The 22192-nt window shown below is 45.0% G+C and overlaps 1 protein-coding gene across 1 annotated transcript in view; it reads left to right on the top strand.

The window, feature by feature from the left end:
* LDB1 (LIM domain binding 1) overlaps window positions 1-22192 on the top strand; it is a 239641-nt gene that overhangs the window by 190503 nt on the left and 26946 nt on the right. Inside the window, 1 exon segment of the mRNA XM_075348371.1 lies at window positions 19225-19326. Within this exon segment, the coding sequence (XP_075204486.1) occupies window positions 19225-19326 (102 nt within the window).

The raw sequence follows: 22192 nt of genomic DNA, 5'->3' as shown, positions 1-22192 counted from the left end.
GAGATTAAACCAGCAGGAAAGCTACCTAAGGCTACTTTCACACATCCGGCTTGAGCTCTGCAGCTCAATCCGGCTGTGAAGCCTATGCAACGGATGCGGTGAAAACACCGCATCCTTTGCATAAGTTTTTTACATGCGGCCGGTCCGGTTTTTGCCGCTTGCGGCATGCTACTGAGCATGCGCAGTGGCAAAAACCGCATGCGGCGGCCGGATGCGGTTTTTGCCGCATCCGGCATCCATAGGGATGCATTGGGAAAAGCGCCGCATCGGCCGGATGCGGCGCGATGCGTTTTTTTTTTTGCCGGAGCAAAAAACGTGCCAGGGAACGTTCCATCCGGCCGCCGCATCGGCTAAATCTGCCGCATGCGGCAAAAAACGGACCGAACGCAAGCCCATGCGGCACAATGCGGCACTCATTAAAGTCTATGCAGGAAAAACGCAACCGGCAGCAAAAAAAACCGGTTGCGGTTTTCCTGCAAAGTGCCGGATTGTGCCGCATTGCAAAAGCCGGATGTGTGAAAGCAGCCTAATACAATGAATACTGACAGCAGGAACAGTGGAAAGTCAGGGAGCATTCGTGACCTTCTATGGCTAGAAACCACATGTCTGTCACCCGTGACAGGGCCATACCATTGGTGTAACCTGTACTGACGCACAGGGGCCCATTTTGCCCCCAAAAAGCAGGTGCAATTTTTGCTTTTTTATGATCTCTTGGGCTGCAAAGGGCCCATATATTCTTCTTGTAAAGGGGCCCTTTTTATGTTTTGTATCCGCCCGTGTATTTTAACAATCATTTATCTTCTCTTTCCCCTATCGGAGGGTTGCATCTATTAAATAATTACTCTGTGAGGTTTTGTAAATTAGTCAGGCGTAGTGGATGTTCCCGCATCGTACATCAGAACGGCTTTCCTGTTTTTCCCATGCAGTGTTTGCTTTATATTTGCAGAAAACCACAGAGTTAAGATTTTTAAAAGGTTTCCGGTAGTAATAGGGAAATGGCCTACCAGCTAATGAGATGCAGCTCCCGGAGGACTGTAGGGGGATGCGCGAGCGTCGGCGGACTTTAGTAACGTGAAGCATGTTGTAAGAATGAGCGATGTATATGTAGATCATATATTTTGTCATTTTTATAGAATGTTTGTTTGTTTTTATTTAAACTTTTAGTAGTTTAATGCCCTTCAGATCCAGATATAGTGATGTGGATGGATATATTACATCTTAGGCCTTCGAACTTGGGGAAAAGTCTTCCATTTTTTTTTTTTTAATAGTTCTTTTATATTGGCACAGATTACTCTCTCTACGAGAGAAAACCTAGACAATATCAATTAGACATAAGATCTGATCCGCCGTCCAAGGCATTTTTGATCATTGTACCATAATATCATTGTGTACAGGTGCGGGACATCTGTATTTTGTTCTCCTCAACAGATAATGTTTGGTAATAAAAAGACTAGACTTGTTGGGCTATGTTCATGTAGCGCCCCATGGGGCAGGTGTTTTTAACCTACTCGTCGCCGAGCCTTGGGTGCAGATCCTCTGCGTTGTCACTGGGTGGCTTGGCCCAGTTCCGTTGCCCCGAGGCGTACAGGAAGGGAAGGATGGCGGTGGATGGGAGGCGAGGATGGGGATGGTAGTGACTGTTAGGAAAGTCTCTCGGATGATAATGATGCTACCTGTGGTATGTGGCCGCCGCTGCCCATGAAAGTCAGTTAGTGAAGAGTCCCTCGGTTGCTATTCGGACCCCGGGCCGAGCCTCCTGCTCTAGCCACGGGCCCCCAAAGAGAGAGAAACACTAACTCCTGTCATCAGTGCTAGGTGTTATTCCAAGCTGTGCCCGGGAAGGTTCTGTCTAAAGTGTGTTTGTTGCACCTACTTCTACCCCATGTGGTGCCCGCCTGCAGTGGTTGTCCTAGGGACTAGGGAAGTCTCATGCTTTGTGATGGCTAATAATCATGTCTGCCCTAGTCCAACCCCCTGTGAGTAAGCACCTTATTGTTGTATATGTGTGTTTTGTGAAGACATCGGCAGGTTAACCCCCCTCCTGACCCGGGATAGATATTAACCCTGAAAAGTGGGGTAATACCCTATGGCGCCTGAAACCCATGGGCACCACATTCACATTTTTGTAGGGGTATGGAACAACTCCTAAATCTACTGCAAAAAAACGCTTGAAACACTTTTCTATTAAATTCTCTGGAAATACTCCTTGATTACATCATGAGTTGTTTTGTTTTTGTTTTTGTTTTTTTACACCTAGTGGATAAATATGTGAATATTGGGCTATGTTCACACATGGTGTTTTTGCAGCGGTTTTTTTCCTGACCAAAACCTGATCTTGTGACAGGCTGTCTCGTGGGAGTTGTGTGGTTTTTGACGCAGCATTTTGTGGCGTTTTTGCAGCGGTTTTTCACCAAAGTTGGTTGTTTCAATGTAAAGCCGTTTGCAAAAATGCTGCAAAGAAATGACATGTTCATTCTTTAAAAACATGTAAAAAAAGCAGGTATTTGACAAAACAGTCAGGAAAAAATCCAGAGGTGTGTGAGTGATTTCATAAATCTCATTGCTGGGACTGTAAAAAGCAGCGTTTTATTTACATGGATTTGTATAAAACCAAGGCAAATCCACAGCTAAAAAAAAGCTGCAAAAACAGTGTGACCATAGCCTAATGGTGTGTGCACACAGTGCATTTTTTTTATTTAGATTTAATGCAGTTTATCATGCAGATTGTTGCCCAATTCTGCATGTCTATCCTTATGCAGCAAAGTCGAATCGAATTCTGAAATGCGGTGCACACGCTGCTTCTTATTTTTTTTTCCTTGCAGATTTGGGTGCAGCAAAAAGAAGCAGAATGTCAATTGTTGGTGCATTTTTTTTTTTTTTTTCCTGCGTTTTTCAGCCCTTCCAGCCAATGATTTCACTAAGACGCATGGCACAAACGCAACCAAAAAATAAAACAAAAAAAAAAGTACCGGTATTTTTGATCTACAAAAATACTGTATGTCTGTGGGATGAAGTATTGTTAGTATTTTCTCTTTATGGTATTGGTAAATGTTTCTTGTTTCCTATACAAATTCTATCCTAATAAAACCTACCTTACATCCTATAATTGTGCTGATGTCCACTGGATATTTTTCACAAGTTTTCAATCCAGCTTTAAAAGAATTTTCTTATATTAAAATTGATGCGCCCGCCTTAAAGTCCATCAATATTTGATCAGTTTGGATTCGCCCCTGGGATCCCGTTGATTTTTGCCAGCTTGTGAATGTAGCTCGTAATTCCCCTTCAGCCTGTGCAAAAATCTGCATCACTCATTCCATACCCGCAGCTTTTTTTTTTTTTTTTTTTTTCCAATGATCACCGATCCTAGAGAATGGAAGATTGTATGTATTGTTTGCACCCCCCTCCTCCCCATCTATTTTTATTTTATTTTTAATTTTTTTATTAAGGTTTGTAAAATAACAGCATGAAATTCTGTTGTTTTGTCATTGGGTTTGGTAACGTTTCTTGCTCTTTTATACTGTTGTTTTTAAAGTTCTAAAGACTGAGAAAAAGATAATTATACCTAGAGGAGGCTGCAAAAATAAAATATATCACTGTTTATTGCTCTGTGCTGTATATATTATGACATGAACTGTAAAGTAAAAAAAAAAAAAAAGTATCACTGTTGAAAACACCATGAGAAACGCGGTATGGGAAAGTGGTGCGGACTTGTGTTTTAGGCTGTCATGATGCCTTCAACGTTTATGTAAATGGTTGCTTGTTTTTGCAAGTAAAATGCCGCGTTATTTGGTAAACCATATTGCTAATGAAGGAGTTATCTGATGAAATAAAGTTCTCACCCACAGGAAAGGTGATGGCTATCGGTGGGGGTCCAGCTGCCAGGTCCAGCTGCCGGTATCTACACTGGTATAATGAGGCACTTTTATGGCTGTTGGAATGGAATGGTGGTGCTCATTCTCAAGCCACCGCCCCAATCAGTCCATATCTGGTTGCCAAATGCTGTGGTCATGCATCCGACCTGCCACCCCATTGTATAAGAGTGGAAACACATCTATGCAAGTAAAATCTGTCCGACTGGGCTGAAAAAAACTCGGCTGATTTTAGTTCACGTTAGGTCCGAGTTCAACGCAAGTGCGATGCTTTTTCTGAATAAATTAATGATTTTACTAGCGTGTGTAATGCGTATTTTTTACTATGTCATCTGCCATTCAGCTCTGCTACATGGCCGTTGACAGCAGACACAGACAGCCATGTAGCAGAGCTGAATGTCAGATGACAGCAGACACAGACAGAGCCGCACGATCAGAATGAACTCGGGTGAACTTCACCCGACTTCATTGTCATGCTGCGGCTCTCTGTGCCGCGTCCTGATTAGCGGTCACTAGTGAAGGACTCACCGGTGACCGCTAAACTCCTGAGTGACTGAAGTTAGCAGCCCTCTCTCATATACTCACCGATCCCCGATCACCGGCGCTGCACGGCATTCACACTGCTCCGGCGGCTTTTACTATTTTGAAAAAGCCGGCTGCTCATTAAACAATCTCGTATTCCCTGCTTTCCCCGCCCACAGGCGCCTATGATTGGTTGCAGTGAGACATGCCTCCACGCTGAATGACAGGTGTCTCACTGCAACCAATCACAGCAGCCGGTGGGCGGGTCTATAGTGTGCAGTGAAATAACTAAAAAATGGCGTGCGGTCCCCCCCCCCCCAATTTTAATACCAGCCAGATAAAGCCATACGGCTGAAGACTGGTATTCTCAGGATGGGGAGCTCCACGTTATGGGGAGCCCCCCAGCCTAACAATATCAGCCAGCAGCCGCCCAGAATTGCCGCATACATTATATGCGACAGTTCTGGGACTGTACCCGGCTCTTCCCGATTTACCCTGGTGCGTTGGCAAATCGGTGTAATAAGGAGTTAGCGGCAGCCCATAGCTGCCACTAAATCCTAGATTAATCATGTCAGGCGTCTGAGACACCCTCCATGATTAATCTGTAAGTTACAGTAAATAAACACACACACACACACCTGAAAACATCATTTATTAGAAATAAAAAACACCAAACAAATTCCCTCATTACCAATTTAATAAGCCCCAAAAAGCCCTCCATGTCCGGCATAATCCACGGATCTCCAGCGTCGCTTCCAGCTTTGCTGCATGGAGGTGACTGGAGCTGCAGAAGACACAGCCGCTCCGGTCACCTCCACGCAGCAACTGAGGTGAGTAGCGCGATCAGCTGAGCTGCCACTGAGGTTACCCGGTGGCCGCCACTGGATCCAGCGGTGGCCGCGATTAACCTCAGTGACATATATATATATATGTATGTGTGTGTATGTGTGTGTATGTATGGTATGTATGTATGTATGTATGTATGTGTGTATATATAGATGGATATGTATAGTTTTTTGTTTTTTGGGGGGGGGTTTAAACAAATATTTCCATAATTGTAGCTCCGTGTTCTTACATTGATTTCTATGTTAGCAAAATGGTGCAGACAAATATCAATAATGGCTTGTCTGCTAATCCTATGTGCGGCATTTTTGGCCGGGTGATGGCTGCTTTATTTACAATTGAAATTCAGCTTTTAAGAGACACAAAAGCCTCAGAAGAGGTGTCCCGACAAGCCGCCCTGCCAGGGAACAAAGGATGTGGGTCACCCTGCTGGGGGAGGGGTAACCTCAGTCTGTCTCATGCCAGGAAGATGTGCAGTGGGCTAGTGTGTTTTTTTTTTTTTTTTTTTTTCCATGGAGCTGGCTTTCAGGACAAAACAGAAAAATTATCTTAAATGTTAGACAGTGTAAGATAAACAGGCGCCATCTTTTATATCAAAATTATTCAGCATAATATTATAGCAGAAGGTGCATTGGTCATTGGTCGCCATGGGAAACGAGGCCTAATACAATCAGAGCTTTGCTTTCACTTCTTATAGCGAGCTCTTTGCCCCATAGCAACCAATCACAGAGCAGGTTTCATAGTTCAAGAGCAAGTAAAGGAATGAAACCTGACTTATGATTGGCCTTGTTGTTTCCCTTTAGCAACCATTTTGCCTGGCAAACATTGCATTCCTATGTATATGTACATTTAGCTCAACTCGCAGTCCTATGTAAAACCAGAACAGTGCTCTAAAGTTGTAAAACACAAGATATAAGCCCCTATTTTCTTGTGTAAGCGCATCATTTTGGGGATCTCCTGTCAGTCTTTTCTGTCATGGGAAGACGTGTGGTGAAGTTTATACAATCCTTTCTTTTCCTGTGCAATTAATGGCCACTGAGCAGCCCTTTTGCCACATATCTGCTACATTCTCACTATGAATTTTTAAGTTTTTGATGCTGTTAAAAAAAACAAAAACGCAGTGTGTTGGGGTTCGTGCACATGCTGCAGATTTGGTGCAGACATTTTCTGATTCTTCTGGCAGGAAAACACCACAAAAAGAAACACCAAAAAATGTATGTGTTCGGTTGTGTTTTTTGTGGTATCCGTTTTTGTTTTTTTCATTTAAGTTAATTGGTGGAAGCCTAAAAAGAAATGCAGGAAAAAATGCACCAACTACTGACATACTACTACAGTTTTTCATACTATATCTGCAAGGAAAAATTAAGCTACACATGCACAGCATTGACTTTGCTGTTATATAAGGCATAAAGAGACCTGCAGATTTGGGCCACAAAACCGTATGCACACTGTAAGCACGATCTTGTGTTTTTGTTTTTGTCCTTACAGTCAATAGATTTGACTTAAAAAAATGCATTGGGCAAAATGCGCTAAAAACGCACCAAATGTTTTTTTGATGCCTTTTTTGCCATAGGTGCGTTTTTTGAGACCAAAAACGCTGCATCTTTATGGTTAGAAAAGATGCAGTATGTGAACGTAGCCTTAGTGTGTAAGGCTATGTGCGCACGTTGCGTACAGTCACTGCAGAATTTTCTGCAGCGATCCGAAGAGCACATGTGCACTTCAAATCGCTGCAGAAAATGTCCGTAGAAAAAAAAAAAAAAAAGCAGATTCCATGCGCTCTGCCTGCAGCTCCTGCCATAGACAGTGCAGGAGCTGCCGGCAAAGCGCACGGAAGAAGTGACATGTCACTTCTTGAACGCAGCGCTTCGGGCAGCAGCCGAAGCGCTGCGCTCCAAGAAGCCACGTGCGCACGGCCCCTGCACAATCTCCATAGACTGTGCAGGGGACGCAGGACGCATGCAGCTACAAAGCGCAGCGTAACTGCATGTATTCACGCAACGTGCGCACATAGCTAAGGCTGTGTGTGTACACTTGAGTTTTTCGTTGCTGTTTATCGAGCAGTTTGTTGCCTATATTTGCATATCTATCCTGATTCAAGCCAAGTGTCTGAGAATCCTAAAGTGCTGTGCTCGCGTTGCAGATTTCTTTCCATGCAGATTTTGGTGCAGAAAAAATTTGCACCAAACATATCAATTGGTTCTGCGTTTTTTCCAGCGATTTTCCTATCCGAATGCAAAAAACCCAACGTATCAAATAATGCAAAAAAGTGCTTTATTTCTGCACCATTTTTCCTGCCAAGAGATGCAGTTTTTGTTTTTTGGTGTAACATACATACCCTTACAGTTCCAGCAAAGTTGGATGGGATTTATAGACATCTGCCCACTGCGCTGCTTCTTTGTGGTATGTGTGTTTCAAATAAAACAGTGCTTTACGTTGAGCCCATTGGGGCTCACAATCTAATGTCCCCTATCTGTATGTCTTCGGAGTGTGGGAGGAAACCCACACAAACACAAGCAGAACATACAAACTCCTTGCAGATGGTGTCCTTGGTGGGATTTGAACCCAGGACCCCAGTGCTGAAAGACTGCAGTGCTAACCACTGAGCCACCGTGCTGCAGCATGTTAATTTTTCTTGCAAGTACTTTGCGTTTTCTGTACAGTTTTCTCCATAGATTTACATTAGCTGCAGAAAATTTGCAGACAGTGTTTTCACTGAGTTCCCACAACGGAAATGCATTAAAAATGCATGTAAACATTTGCAGAAGTCAAACAAACAAAAAAGTATCAAAAACAAGGCCGTTTTTTTTTTGTTGTTGTCACGAACAGCCGGGGAAGTCCCTCAGAAATCCGCAGCTGTTCACTGATTTGTTACACACGACTACTCTCTAGCGCCCCCCCTGTCTGCAGGCCACTTTTGGTACTGCAGGACAATGCATAAGATGAGGCTGCTGAGCTGATAATGCCAAATATTGGAGGTCTCACAGCAAGGGTAAATGTATATCTCTGATTCCTGCTAATGGAATATTTATATACCTCGGTACCCTTAATGATAGCACTCCAATAATTCTATGCAATAACAATTACGCTGCCACCACCCAGACTTTCTACAGGTAGCTGGGAACCCGTTTCAGATAGCATAAGGCCCTTCGGGGTTTTGGATTCGTATATAAAGCATAAGGAAAGAAACTCTTAAATTTTTATATATTTAATCCGAAAATAGGCAGTGTTTAAAGAATATACAGGAATTTACAAAAGGGAACAATACACATTACGGCATAACAGTTACATAAAATAAAAGGTATAAACGTGAAACTTACTAAGCTTGTGCCATAGAAGTGACGTCTGCTTAGGGAGTAGGAGGGAACTCCAAGAGATGTTAGAATCGGCCAGCATCACCCTTCATGATGCCCTCCTCGTGCTGACTGAGCCCCCAAGACAGGAACTGTCTCTTATGCTCTTGCTAGCCCCCCTTGCCTGTGACATCATTTTACAGTCACTTGTGGGCTGGGCTTGAGATGGTCACAAAGTTCCATAATTCTAGGGTTTTTCATATCTTTGCCCCTGGGTCACACAGGTGAAAGATATTAGCGTCATATTTAATATCTCGATTTTACAGTTACATTGATACCAAACACAACGCCTCTAGCACAATTTTACTGGCCAATACTAATTTGTCGTGATTCCGTCGATCTCCTCGTCAGGTGAGACGGTGCGCTGGGTTCCGCACGACGCAGGGATTCTGGCAATGTGTTTTTCATCTTTCTAGCATTAAAGTCGCACTTCAAAACCTGCTTTGGGAGTTTTCCCGCCAATATTACAAAGAATTGTCTTTCTCTGCAGCTTTTGGCTTTGGTTCTACCATCACCCAAAGTCATAAATACCTTAAGCTTCCAGGCCAATCAGATAATCGGCATGACGACCTGTGGCTGGTGAAGAAGAGGGGGATGAAGTCCCTTCAACAGCTCTACATGACACCTCCCCCTTTTTGAGGTAGCATGGGAGATTGATTTGCCAATCGTCTCCTAAGCCTACCTCGCTGGCATCCCCCTGCCGGGACAGCCCATCAGCGTTGCCATGCTCAACACCCTTCCTGTGTTGAATGGTAAAGTCATACTGCTGTAGTGCCAAGCTCCACCGCAGTAGCTTACCATTGTCGCCGGCCACCCGATGTAGCCAGCTGAGAGGGTTGTGGTCTGTCACTATGGTGAAGTTGCGTCCATATAGGTAGGGCTGCAGTTTCCGCAGGGCCCACACTATAGAGAGGCACTCCTTCTCCACAGTGGCGTAGGCCACTTCCCGGGATAAGAGCTTGCGGCTGAGAAACATCACCGGATGCTCTTCTCCCTTCCCATTTACCTGGCTGAGTACTGCACCAAGGCCAAACGCACTGGCATCTGTCTGAACTATGAACCGTCGGGTGAAGTCCGGAGCTTGTAGGATTGGGGAACTGGCGAGGGCAGCTTTTAGTGCCCTGAAGGACCGTTCACAGTCATCTGTCCAGGTGACTACTTGCGGTAGCTTCTTTTTGGTGAGGTCCGTCAACGGCTTAGCAAGAGCACTATAGTTAGGAACGAACTTCCTATAGTACCCTGCCGTACCCAAGAAGGACATCACCTGCTTCTTTGACTTGGGGGTAGGCCAGGAGGTGATGGCATCAACCTTCCCTGGCTCTGGTTTCAGGGTCCCGCCACCCACTCTGTGTCCAAGGTACTGTACCTCAGTCATGCCGATCTGACACTTCCCTGGCTTTATAGTCAGACCAGCGCTTTGGATCCGCCTGAGCACCTGTTCCAGGTGCCCCAGGTGTTCCTCCCAAGTGGGACTAAAGATGGCAATGTCATCCAGGTAAGCTACTGCAAACCCTCCTAGTCCCTCGAGCAGCTGGTCGACCAATCGCTGGAAAGTGGCAGGAGCATTTCTCATGCCAAAGGGCATGACAAGGGATTCATACAGCCCGAATGGGGTGATGAAGGCGGACCTTTCCTGTGCTTCCTTGGACATAGGAATCTGCCAGTACCCTCGACTCAGGTCCATGATGGTCAGGTACTGGGCCCCGGCTAAGCAATCCAGTAACTCGTCGATGCGTGGCATTGGGTACGCATCGGGTGCTGTGATTGCATTTAGCCTCCTGTAGTCCACACAAAACCGGGTTGTCCAGTCCTTTTTGGGAACCAAGACTACAGGCGAGGCCCATGCACTTTTGGACCTCTGGATCACTCCCAGGACTAGCATTTCATCGATCTCCCTTTTTATGTCCTTTTGTACCTCTAGGGAGACACGGTATGGGGGTTGACGAACTGGGGAATGACTCCCTGTGTCCACCTGGTGGGTGGCTAGGGATGTCTTCCCTGGGACATTCGTGAAGGTCATCAGGTAGGGCCGGAATACCTCCCGCAGCTGGGACTTTTGGTCCAAGGATAGCTGTGGGTTGAATGCCGCCTCCTCGATAGACCCTCCATCCCGGGCTGAGGCGAGCAAGTCCACCAAGACTTCACTTTCGCCTTCCTCGGGAAGACTACACACAGGAAGAGCAAAGGCTTCCCTGTCATGATGAGCTTTCATCATGTTGACATGGAAGACCTTTTGCCTCTTCCTGGCATGGTCGATGGTGACCACATAGTTTACGTCATTGAGGCGCTGATGCACCAGGTATGGACCCTCCCAGGCCGCCTGAAGCTTGTTCTGGGTCATTGGGACCAGGACCCACACCTTCTGACCCACTTAATACACCCGCTCTCGAGCGTGTTGGTCGTACCATCGCTTCTGGCTGGCCTGGGCTTGCGCCATATTCTCATGCACCATCTGCGTCATTGACTGCATCTTGTCACGGAGCCGAATGACATACTCCACAACGGACACTTCTGGGGAATTCAGTTCCTCTTCCCAGGATTCCCTTACCAGACCAAGAGGCCCCCGGACTCGTCTGCCATACAGGAGCTCGAAGGGGGAAAATCCCGTTGAGGCCTGTGGTACCTCTCTGTAGGCAAACAGCAGGTGTGAGAGATACCGCTCCCAGTCGCGTCCATGTGACTCAACCAGCATCTTAAGCATCTGCTTAAGGGTACCATTAAATCGCTCACACAAACCATTGGTCTGTGGGTGATAAGCGCTTGATATCAGATGCCGCACCTGCATTTTCTTACAGAGAGCCTCCATTAGACGAGACATGAACTGAGTCCCCTGGTTGGTAAGCATCTCCCTGGGAAATCCTACTCGGGAGAATATGGTCAAGAGGGCATCTGCCACCTTATCGGCTCTAACTGAGGACAGAGCCACTGCCTCCGGATACCGGGTAGCATAGTCTACCACAGTAAGGACGAACCGTTTTCCAGAGCTGCTGGGGACGGCCAGAGGCCCGACAATGTCCACAGCGACCCTCTGGAAAGGCTCCTCTATCACCGGCAAAGAGATCAGGGGAGCTTTGGGAGCAGGCCCTGACTTTCCCACTCTTTGACATGTGATGCAGGAGCGGCAGTAGTTGGCAACATCTGTCCCCATTTTGGGCCAATAGAAGTGGTGAGACAGCCGGGCCTTGGTTTTGATAACCCCCAAGTGTCCGGCGAGTGGGATCTCATGGGCAATCCGCAGCAACTCACTCCTAAAGCGGTGAGGCACCACCAGCTGTTTTTCCTTCAGCCACTCTTGTTGGGGGTTACAGGGAATTGTCTCCCGGTACAACTTTCCCTGGTCCCAGAATACCTTCTCCTTATCGGTCTCGGAAGAGGGCTTCTCTGCGAGGTCCCTTAACGTCTTTAGACTGGCATCAGTTCGTAGAGCCACCTGAAACTCTTGGCTAGAAGCAGCCAAAAGTGACGTTAAGGTTCCAACCTCACCAGGACCCTCTGGGACCTGCTCTGGGTCCGTAACCAGTTCCGTTATCCCTCTGGGTGAAGAGGTGTCAGCAGGCAAGGTTTCATTTGCGTTCTGGGCACTCTGACTGCGGGTGACAGCACCGATGAAGGCTGTCTCCCCGGGGAATAACCACTCTTCCCCATCAGCCTGACAGGTACTACTGGCTGTGTCACTGTCCGCTGTGACACTGCTCAGCTGCACTTGACCACTGTCCTCGTGGTTCTCATGTCTGCCTCCATCTCTGTCGGTACAGACACTTGCTACCTTGGGGTCGTCCTCAGCCACGTCACCCTGCCGCGTGGCATGGCTGAGTTCCCCTGTACAAATCTCCACTTTATTACCATGCACAACATTTGTAATCACGTTCTGGATATCCGCATTCGGGTCGCATGACTTATCAACAACATTTGCATCACATGATTTAACAACATTTGCATCACATGACTGATCAACAACATTTGTATCACATGACTTTTTGGATTCGGGAGGATCATCAGGGAGAAATTGTGCAACTAATCGCCCCAGATCAGTCCCCAATAAAACATTGGTTGGTAGATGTTCATCCACCCCCACTTCCCTCCACCCTCTCCCAGCACCCCAGTCGAGGGGAATCGGGGCCATTGGGAAGGATTGGTGGACACCCCCCGCCAAGGCGACAGTCAGGAGTTTTCCCGGGATAAAGTTTTCAGGGGGTACCAGTTCAGGGCGGACCAGTGTTCTGTCGGCCCCAGTGTCCTTGAGCCCCACAGTGGGGGTTCCGCCTACGGTGACGGGGTGTAGGTTTTCGCAGGCCCTACCACCCGCCTTCCTTGCCAACAGGACAGTTCCAGTAGGCCCTTGGGCCTTGGATGTGGGGTTCCTCTTCTGCCTCTCTGGGCAACCAGAGCTGAGGTGTCCAGGCTGGTTGCAGGAAAAACACCTGCGAGTGTCAGAGGTGGGCCGGGCACTGGTGGATGAAACAGGACCTACGGGAGGTCGGCTGGTAGGGGCAGGGGTGGTTGTAGTTGTCATCTTACCCCCTTTCCAGCTAGTGGTGGACGGCTTCCGCACCTCCGATGCACGGTTGGCCACATAGGCGTCGGCAATCTGGGCTGCTTTTGAGGCCTCCTTGGGCTCTCGGTCCATAACAAACTGTCGAACCTCCACAGGACAGACATGTAGGAGTTGGTCCTTCACCATGAGGTCCTTTAACTCCTCAAAGGTTGTAACGGACAGTCCTTGGATCCACTGGTCAAAGGTGCGCTGGAGCCCACCCTCCAAATCGCTGTAGCTGTCATGAGGTCCGAGCTGGAGGGTCCGGAATTTTTTTCGGTACACCTCCGGAGTCAGCTGATACTTCCGTACTAGGGCCTGCTTTATGGCCCCATAGTCTCCACTCTGCTCTTGAGGGAGACTGGCAAACGCGTCCAGGGCCTTGCCTCGCAGCCCTGGGGTTAAGTATTGTGCCCATTGTGTTGAGGGCAACTGGTACTGCAAGCAAGTCTTTTCAAATCCCCTCAGAAAGGTGTCCAAATCCCCGTCCTTTTCCATCACAAGAAAGTGCTCCGGTCGGGGCTTAAAGCTGCTGGCATTATTGGACTCACCGTTTAGTGAGGAAGATGTCTGCTGCCGGGCTTTGAGGATATTCAATTCATGGTCTCTCTGGGCTTGGCGCTCTCGCTCGGCTCTCTCAGCCTCTCGCTCGGCCTGAGCCTGGCGCTCGGCTCTCTCAGCCTCTCGCTCGGCTCTCTCAGCCTCTCGCTCGGCTCTCTCAGCCTCTCGCTCGGCTCTCTCAGCCTCTCGATATTGCTGAATGAGGTTTAGCCGTCCCTGCCGGTCATCTGCAGCGAATTGTTGTAGAGCCATCTTCAGGAAAGAGTCCATGTTGCCCCGGTCACTGCTCTGGCTTGCAGTTGATGGTGGGGACTCTGCAGAAGCACTATCCTGGGCTTGGCTTGCCTCCTCTTCTCCAGCACTGGGGGAATGAACGTGCTCTGCGTCCCATTGTAAAAGTTCTTTAATGAGGTCCTGCCTCGTTTTGCCATGGCCATCAATCAACTTGGATCTGCAGAGTGCAGCAAGAACCTCCTTCTTCTGCTGATTGTACCAGGCTTCTGACACAGCCTCCATAATTGCCAAATAAAAGATAGGATAGAAAACAAGAGAGAAGGGGAGGGGGTAACTGCTACACGTACAGTATTGTTCCAGGTATATTTAAACACTGAGTTCGATCCTCAAAACTTTTGCAAGTTTTTAGTGACAGGGATGATTGCTCAAACCAGATCACTAATGCTTTATATATCCCACCGCTTGCCACCAATTTGTCACGAACAGCCGGGGAAGTCCCTCAGAAATCCGCAGCTGTTCACTGATTTGTTACACACGACTACTCTCTAGCGCCCCCCCTGTCTGCAGGCCACTTTTGGTACTGCAGGACAATGCATAAGATGAGGCTGCTGAGCTGATAATGCCAAATATTGGAGGTCTCACAGCAAGGGTAAATGTATATCTCTGATTCCTGCTAATGGAATATTTATATACCTCGGTACCCTTAATGATAGCACTCCAATAATTCTATGCAATAACAATTACGCTGCCACCACCCAGACTTTCTACAGGTAGCTGGGAACCCGTTTCAGATAGCATAAGGCCCTTCGGGGTTTTGGATTCGTATATAAAGCATAAGGAAAGAAACTCTTAAATTTTTATATATTTAATCCGAAAATAGGCAGTGTTTAAAGAATATACAGGAATTTACAAAAGGGAACAATACACATTACGGCATAACAGTTACATAAAATAAAAGGTATAAACGTGAAACTTACTAAGCTTGTGCCATAGAAGTGACGTCTGCTTAGGGAGTAGGAGGGAACTCCAAGAGATGTTAGAATCGGCCAGCATCACCCTTCATGATGCCCTCCTCGTGCTGACTGAGCCCCCAAGACAGGAACTGTCTCTTATGCTCTTGCTAGCCCCCCTTGCCTGTGACATCATTTTACAGTCACTTGTGGGCTGGGCTTGAGATGGTCACAAAGTTCCATAATTCTAGGGTTTTTCATATCTTTGCCCCTGGGTCACACAGGTGAAAGATATTAGCGTCATATTTAATATCTCGATTTTACAGTTACATTGATACCAAACACAACGCCTCTAGCACAATTTTACTGGCCAATACTAATTTGTCGTGATTCCATCGATCTCCTCGTCAGGTGAGACGGTGCGCTGGGTTCCGCACGACGCAGGGATTCTGGCAATGTGTTTTTCATCTTTCTAGCATTAAAGTCGCACTTCAAAACCTGCTTTAGGAGTTTTCCCGCCAATATTACAAAGAATTGTCTTTCTCTGCAGCTTTTGGCTTTGGTTCTACCATCACCCAAAGTCATAAATACCTTAAGCTTCCAGGCCAATCAGATAATCGCCATGACGACCTGTGGCTGGTGAAGAAGAGGGGGATGAAGTCCCTTCAACAGCTCTACATGACAGTTGTTTTTTTTTTGTGACCAACCAAAAAGACATAAACAGCAATAATAAAAACATGTTAAACTGCACACAAAATGCAAGTACCCTTTTTGAAATAGATGCAGAGATTCTGCAATATCAAAAGCTCATCATGAGAATGTGGCCTTTTCAAAATGTTGAGTTGTTGGGTGCAGCCTGTCAAAGGCTAGGGCCCCACTTTGCGTTTTTACCTGCTTTTCAGGTGCTTTTTGGGTGCGTTTTGAGAAGCACCTTTTTTATGCCAAAATGCTTGCGTTTTCATTTTCCAGCCATTTCAATCGCATTTGTGATTTTCTCCGACCCCACTTTGCGTTTTGTAAACGCATCTGCGAATTTGCATATTTTGTGGCAAAAACTATGCGTTCAAAGAAGCAGCATGTCAATTGTTTTTGCCATTTTGGGTGCGTTTTGCTAAGGGTATGTGCGCACGTTGCTTTTTACCTGCTTTTTACCTGCTTTTTTGCTGCTTTTTCTTCTGCGCTGTTTAATGCCAAAATGGATGTGTTCTTCTATTCAAGCAAAGTCTATGGGAATTTGGGTTTCTTGTTCACACTATGTTGTTCAAAATGCTGCCTTTTTGTGGCAGAACTTTGGTCAAAAACTCAGCTTTGCAGTGCAAAACCCAAATGGCAAAAACAATTGACATGTTGCTTCTTTGAAAAGCTGAGTTTTTGACCAAAGTTCTGCCACAAAAAGGCAGCATTTTGAACAACATAGTGTGAACAAGAAACCCAAATTCCCATAGACTTTGCTTGAATAGAAGAACACATCCATTTTGGCATTAAACAGCGCAGAAGAAAAAGCAGCAAAAAAGCAGGTAAAAAGCAGGTAAAAAGCAACGTGCGCACATACCCTAACATTGAAGTCAATGAGAAGTTGCAAAAAACAAGATTCCTTCAAATTCCTGCGTTTTACCTGCTTTTTATGTGCAGAAAACATGCGTTTTGGACATCAAAATAATGATTTCATATGTCCCTTTACACACACACACAGTCCGACAATTAAATTTAAGAAAAATAATAATTTATTGCAATTTTTCCAAAAAAATAGTAATTACCGCTATAATTTTATTAAATATTTCTATTTCCTTAATTATTTATAAAATTCTGAGTTCCTTTTTTTTCTCTTTTTTTCATTTTGTTTGACTGTTAAAATTTTATTTAGCAGTGTCTTGATGTTCAAAACGCATCTGTCAAAACGCAGGTGAAAAAGCGCTGAAAACGCATCTAAAATGCGGTAAATACGCATGCGTTTTCAGCGCTAAATTTCTGAAAAAGGCAACTTTGGTCAAATCAATTAAGCCCAAAACATGTGTTTAGAACTGCAAGTAGGAGAACGCAAAGTGGAGCCCTAGCCTAAAGTGCCATTACGGGTGGGCATTGAAGTTGTTGGGATGTGGGATGCCATCATGCGGGAGTAAATTGTTACTTTTGCACAATGAGGTGAAAATCAACAAAAAAAAAAAAGAAAAAGAAGAGTAGATCCTAAAATTAAGTTGCCTGTACTCTGATTTGTCAGACAGTTGTTTCCACCGCGTTCTCCATTCAATGGAGGGGGTCACTGGCAGACTCCTAATGGCATCTTATCTCCATAGAACTGAATGCTTCTTTTATGGCCGCCATACACTATTGATGGCTTTCGGGCTTCTCATACACAAGGGGGGTTTTGGCCAAGTTCCATGAGATGAGCTGTCCCCAGTATGGAATTAAATTGGGAATGCATTTTGTTCAATTATCGTAAAAAAAATTTACCTGACGCTTAAAAGTTTTGAAAGTTTTAGCAAAGTTTTTTGTTTTTTTTTTTTTGGGGGGGGGGGGGGGTTCCATTGAAGTCAATTAGTGAAAGAATTGACATGCTGCAGATTATTTATTTCTGCACCAAATCTGCAAGGAAAAAATCCTGTATTTATGCTTCACACTTACAGATTCTCATACACTTTGCTGCCATCAGGTTTTTGCTAGCAGTTTTGTGAAAAATCTGCAAGCAAAAACGCATTTAGAGTATGTGCGCACGTGTGCGCTCTGCACCGCACCGAAAAGGTGCACTTCAGAGCGCAGCTGAAAAGCTGCATTCTGAAGCGCATGGTGCCGGCGAGAACGTGCGCTCTGCCTGCAGCTCCTGCCATAGACTAAGCAGGGGCTGCCGGCAAAGCGCACGGAAAAAGTGACATGTCACTTCTAGAACGCAGCGCTGCTTTCTAATATGCCACGTGCGCACGGTCCCTGCACAATCTCCATAGATTATGCAGGGGACGCAGGACGCATGCAGTTACGCTGCGCTACAAAGCGCAGCGTAACTGCATGAATTACGCACACGTGCGCACATAGCCTAAAAAAGCAACGTGTGCACATAGCCTTAATGTTCACACAAGGTTTAATTTTTTTTTTTCCCCTATGGATTTATTTATTTTTTTAGCCAGAAAAATTCAATATAAAAACAATTTTCTAAAAAGCGTCTTTTTTTTTTAATTTTTTTTTTATTTTTATGGTGTTTTTGAATTTTTAATATTGGTTATAACAATATGGTGTAGTTTTAGGTTAGTTTCTGACACAAAAACCTCTAAAAACTGCACATCTATACCGCGATGTGCATGCGGAAGACACTAAAAAAAAAAAAGCAGCATGTCCATTCTTTTGAGTATATGCATCCCAATTGAATGAGAAAATGCACCTATAGTGCACGTTCCATATTTCTTTTTTTTTCCTTGTGTAAACCCCCCCCCCCCCCCAAAAAAAAAGGAATGTTAATTATTTGGTACATTTTCCTTTGTCTCTACAGCAGAACGTTTTGGGTTGGTTTTTTTTTTTAAAAGAAAGCAAAAAACCCCTCACCATATTACACCCCTTAATTAAAAGTTCCTCCAGAAACCAACAAAATGGTGTGAAAAAAAATCTGTATTTACATAATTACACCAAAATATAATGCTTTTTTAAAGCAGTTTTTATTGAATAACATTTTTGCTTTAAAACTGTAAAATCAACTTTAGAAAAAAAAAAAAAGTTGTGAACATAAGCGGGTATATTTTTTAAAAAAAAACCAAAAACCCCAAACAAACCCAAAAACATAATTAAAAGAATGGACTGTGCACGCTTTGTTTCTCATTCAAATGCATGAGGAGTCTGTACTAAGCAGATCTGGAATCTTTTTTTTTTTTTTTTTTTTTTTTTTTTTTTCTTTGTTTGCTGAATCTGCACCAAAACCTTATGTTTAGAAAAAAAAAAAACAAAAAAACCCAAAACCTTGTGAAAATACCCCAAATCCCCTCATTAGATATACACAGCCCAATATTTTCTCCCTGAAGGCCTGGACTCCCTCATCCACATGGAGCATTGAGTCCATGCAATTTATCAGAATATAGCACAGTTTTGTACACTTGAACACCATTGCTGTTTTTTTTTTTATAATAATAACAATAATATTAATATTATTAATAATATTAATATTATTATTATTTACTAAAACTTCTGCGCATTTGATAACTATATACTCTTCTCACACTTTCAAAGACCTTTGAAGGTTCCCACCTGCAAACACCATTTTTCTCCTTGGAAGATCTCTGTAAACTGGCCCGACATTAATCGATAGTAAAATATATGTATTTTATTCTATTTTTATTTACTATTTATATGACCTTTTTATCTTTTTCTTTTTAATACAGGCTGTTCCTCCAAATCATTCAAGCTGTACTCGCCAAAGGAGCCCCCCAACGGCAACGCCTTTCCCCCTTCCACCCAGGCACAATGCTGGATCGAGATGTGGGGTAAGTGGTCTCCTGTGCATTACTGTACTATGCTTTCCTATCACTATAATAAGCCGGGAGTCTAGATCCGCCCGCCGTATTGTTTATACCGGCACAGCGGCACTTCCAGCCGGGGACTGACTGACTGCCTGGTACTGCAGCTCTGTCCCCCTTAATATATCTCTGTAGCTTTCTACTATCAGCTGCGCCCGGTTCTGTGCCCGTGACTGTTTTTAACAAAAGTGAACTCGCACATTTTGGATCTGTGCTGTGGGTTATTTCAATTTTGTGCTGTGGAAATTTGCAACAGATACGCAAAAACATTAACTGAAGCGGAAGAACGAGCGCATTGTGGATTTCTGTTTCGGAAATATTGTGGGTTTTGTCTACTTTAAATGTAGCTGGGGTTAAACGTAGATTTGTGGGGCTTTCCATTAAGTCGGGGGCTACGTGGCGACATGTGCAACAATGAGATGGCAGCGTCACATTGTTACATCGCATTGAATGATTTCCCCTGTTGACGCACTACAATCTATCGTGACTGCATAGCAGTCACAAATATAGTTTTGGGATTTTCTGTCTCAAATTGCACACTGGTCACCATAGACTTGTATGCAAATCTAATGTCACTGTCTTGTCTGCAATTTGGTCATTTTTATTTACAGTAAAATTCCACATATAATATAATGGTGCCACTGCAAGTTTCACTAGGGCCACAGGTTGCCCAAAGGGTTTTCATTAATGATGAGTTCACCTAAACGGTAAAGTTCAGGGTTTGTACCAAACACCGGTTGTCTGGAGCTCTCACAGATTTTATTATTATTATTATTATTATTATTATTAATATATTTTGAAAATCTGATTACCAGCCAAGGTAGACAGCTGGGGGCTGGTATTATCAGGCTGGGAAGGTCCATGGTTATTTGGCCCTTCCCAGCCTAAAAATTTCAGCCTGCAGCCACCCCAGAAGTGGTGCATCCATTAGATGCTCCAATTTTGAGGCTTTGCCTGGCTCTTCCTGATTTTGCCCTGGTGCGGTGACATTCAGCTGTTGGGGTTGATTTCGGCTGTGAATTGACAGCTGGCCTTAAGCCCAGGGGTCAGTAATGGAGAGGCACCTATCAGACACCCCCATTACTAACCTGGCAAGTGTAGAGTTAAAACACACAGTTTATTTAAATAAAGACTCCCCCATACGCCCTCATTCACCAATTTATTAATTGAAATAAAATCCTGGAAGTCCCAACTTAATCCAATGGTGTAATGTCCCATGATGACCATCTATTCCTATGAAGATTTGTTCTGAGAATGTTCTCAGAATTAGGCTCCATAGGTAACTGCTGGTCAGCTGTAGGTACAGAATTTCTCACGAGCGTGACCAGCAGTGACCGTTTGGAGTCTTTCTGTGAATATAGCTCCATAGGCTTCGATGGGCGTCGTGGGACATTACACCATTGGATTACGTCAATCTTCCAATTCACCAATTTATTCTTTCAAAAGAAATCCTGGATTACTCGGAAGTTGAAGGATTTTTTTACACTTCATAAATTGGTGAACAAAGGAGTGTGGGGCAGTCTGTATTCGAATGCACCTTTCCCCCCCCAAAGTGCACACTTGCCGTTTTAGTAATGGGGGTATCTGATAGATGCGCCCCTCTCCATTATTAAACCCTGCGCTTGATGCCAACTGTTAATTCATAGCTTACCTCAACCTCAAAAGTATTTCCCCAATTTGCCCAGCTCTTTGCGATTTACCCTGGTGCAGTGGCAAAGTACCAGAGTTGGCGCATCTAATGGATGTGACACTTCTGGGGCGGCTGTGGGCTGCTTTTTTTTGGCTGAGAAGGGCCGAATAACCATGGGCCTTCTCAGCATAATACCAGCCCCCAGCTGTCTGTCTTATCTTGACTGGTGATCAAAAATTCTTATTTATTCCCTATCCACATATTTGCAAGGCAATTTTCCTGTTCTTACCCCCCTTTTTGCAGCCCTTACTACAACCTTTTTACAACACAGAAGTTCAGTTACCCATTGACTTACATGGGCTTTGTAGTTTAGGGTCAAGTCCGAGTCCCGAAACAAACTTTAGTTAAAAGTTCGGCCAAACTTAAATTTCCATTAGTCCGCTAAACTCTAGTCACAATGCCGCCTCCTCCATTCTGCTGATGGTTTGGGTTGAAGCCCCACCGATCTTCATAATTTCATTGGTATTACAGATCACGTAGGGTAGAAATGATAGCTTACCATGATTAAAAGGAAAAAAATCAAAAACCCCCAAAAAACCTTTTACTCCTTGGTCCATGGAAACAAATAATTCTGTCAACCTTTTATGAAGACCATTAGATGGAAACCTTGTTTGTAGCGACGAGCGGGCACTACCATGCTCTGAGGCTCGGTACTCGTAACTACCCTGTTTCCTCAAAAATAAGACAGTCTTATATTCCCCCCCCCCCCCCCCCCTAGGTTTTATTTTCAAGGGGTGTCTTAATCTCGAGGAGACATGCTTTGGGGTAAGTTTACCTCCAACAAAAAGCAGGCCCCCCCCCCCCCTTCCTAGGATAGTCATACTTACCAGCCTCGGGCGTCTGTATGGCTCCCAGATCTCCCAGCACGTCGCCCTCCTCTGCGTCTGACCGACACACATGCATCAGAACACACACTCACACATCAGACAGTGTATATACACACACTCACATCAGATTCCACATCATTCCTCCCTGTGATCTCCAGTGGGCGCTTCAGGCAGATGTGCTGCACGCCATCCTTCCTGCGTCCGGCCGACACTCACACATCCGATTGCATACACACACACACACTCGCGATATCGCACATACCTGTACTATCACGCACACACACAAACAACATCTGGAGATACCTGCTTCCGGCTA

Source organism: Anomaloglossus baeobatrachus, chromosome 5 (genome assembly GCF_048569485.1).
Source record: "Anomaloglossus baeobatrachus isolate aAnoBae1 chromosome 5, aAnoBae1.hap1, whole genome shotgun sequence".
Lineage (NCBI taxonomy): Eukaryota > Metazoa > Chordata > Amphibia > Anura > Aromobatidae > Anomaloglossus > Anomaloglossus baeobatrachus.
Note: the sequence above shows the minus strand (reverse complement) of the source record. Positions and strands in the feature narration are given on the sequence as shown.